Below are 1,436 nucleotides of genomic sequence, written 5' to 3'. Positions count from 1 at the left end.
CTCTCTCTCTCTCTCTCTCTCTCTCTCTGTATTTCTTTTTCCCTCCCTCCCTCCCTCCCTCCCTCCTTCCCTCCCTCCCCCCCCCCCCCCCCCTCTCAGTATCCCACAGGCTCCCCACGTGTCAAACCCCTCCCCCCACCCACCGTGCCTCCACCTCTGCCGCATCCCCCGCTCCTCCTCCTCCTCCTCCGAGGATGCGGCAATCTCGCGTCGGAGATTGCAACCTCGCGTCGGAGATTGCAATATCGCGTGGGAGACTGCCCCCCCCCTCCTCTGCGCAGGCGTAGCAGGCGTGGTCAGCTGCTTGGGGAACGCCTCCGACTCGCTGCCGCGGTACTGTGAACAATACGAGTCCGTCTGGGCGGCAGCCGCCGCAAACTCTGCCGCACAGCCAAGCCCGCGGATGCTAAACACTCGCATCGCGAGCGCACCCAGCGCGCGCGAGGTGTGCCGCGAGATCACCCGAGATTCCCCGAGGCTCCCCGAGGCTCTCCGAGATCAGCCAGTGCGCGCGAGGTGCGCGCCGCCGCCGCACGAGGAGCGGACCCTTCCCCGACCCTTCTCGGACCCTTCTCGGACCCTTCTCGGACCCTTCCCCGACCCTTGTCGGAACCCTTCTCGGACCCTTCCCAGACCCTTCTCGGACCCTTCTCGGAACCTTGTCGGAACCTTCTCGGACCCTTCTCGGACCCTTCTCGGCGCGGTCGCAGGTGCTGCGGCTGCACGCGGAGTTTGGGTCGACCTTCAACGAGGAGGGCGTCGTGGCGTACTGCCACTCTCATGATCACTCTTCTTCTAACCACTTTGAATGTGACTCATGTTAAGGCGCGCGGCCGCTCGCACGCAGTGTTCACAGCTCCGTTCTGGCGGCCCAGGTTTCGTATTGTTGCAGGTGCACCTCTCCACGTCCTGGCGACGACTCAGCCGCCTCGCCACCGCCCCCGAGCGGCGCCCTCGCTCAGCGGGAGCCAGCGGCTTGCGAGGCGTCTTCTTCTCTCAGTCACAGCCTTCAATGACAATAGGCGCCTCTTACAGTGAGATATGGGGAGAGATGGGGGAGAGATGGGATACAGCTCTCTGTGACAGTAGGCGCCTCTTTCAGCGAGAGCCAGCTCTGCTCGCGCCGCTGCGGCTGCAGACCACGGGTTCGCTGCTGCTGCTGCGGCGGCGGTGGGGCGCGCGCGCGGTGGCGAGCACCGCCCACTCCCTCGCCTTGCTCAGCGATGCGATCGGAATGGTGGCTGCTATGAGGAGAGCTGCACACACACACTGTAGGCGAGCACCGCCCACTCGCTCGCCAAGCTGAGTCTGCACGGCGAGTCGTGGGAGGAGCTGTGAACAGGGAGCTGTGAACAGGAGCTGTGAATAGGGAGCTGTGAATAGGCGAGTCGTGGGAGGAGCTGTGGCGCGGGATCACGCTCGCCATCCCGCCGCTG

General features: G+C 65.3%; 1 protein-coding gene across 1 annotated transcript in view; it reads left to right on the top strand.

Moving 5' to 3' along the window:
* Positions 1-1,436, top strand: part of EMIHUDRAFT_214854 (hypothetical protein) — a gene marked incomplete at both ends in the record, with an annotated part of 4,352 nt that overhangs the window by 1,045 nt on the left and 1,871 nt on the right. The window contains 3 exons of the mRNA XM_005763441.1: positions 282-445; positions 711-766; positions 1,090-1,237. Of these exons, the coding sequence (XP_005763498.1) occupies positions 282-445; positions 711-766; positions 1,090-1,237 (368 nt within the window). The remainder of the gene's footprint in view (positions 1-281; positions 446-710; positions 767-1,089; positions 1,238-1,436) is intronic.

This window comes from Emiliania huxleyi (assembly GCF_000372725.1).
Source record: "Emiliania huxleyi CCMP1516 unplaced genomic scaffold EMIHUscaffold_63, whole genome shotgun sequence".
Taxonomy (NCBI): domain Eukaryota; phylum Haptophyta; order Isochrysidales; family Noelaerhabdaceae; genus Emiliania; species Emiliania huxleyi.
Note: the sequence above shows the minus strand (reverse complement) of the source record. Positions and strands in the feature narration are given on the sequence as shown.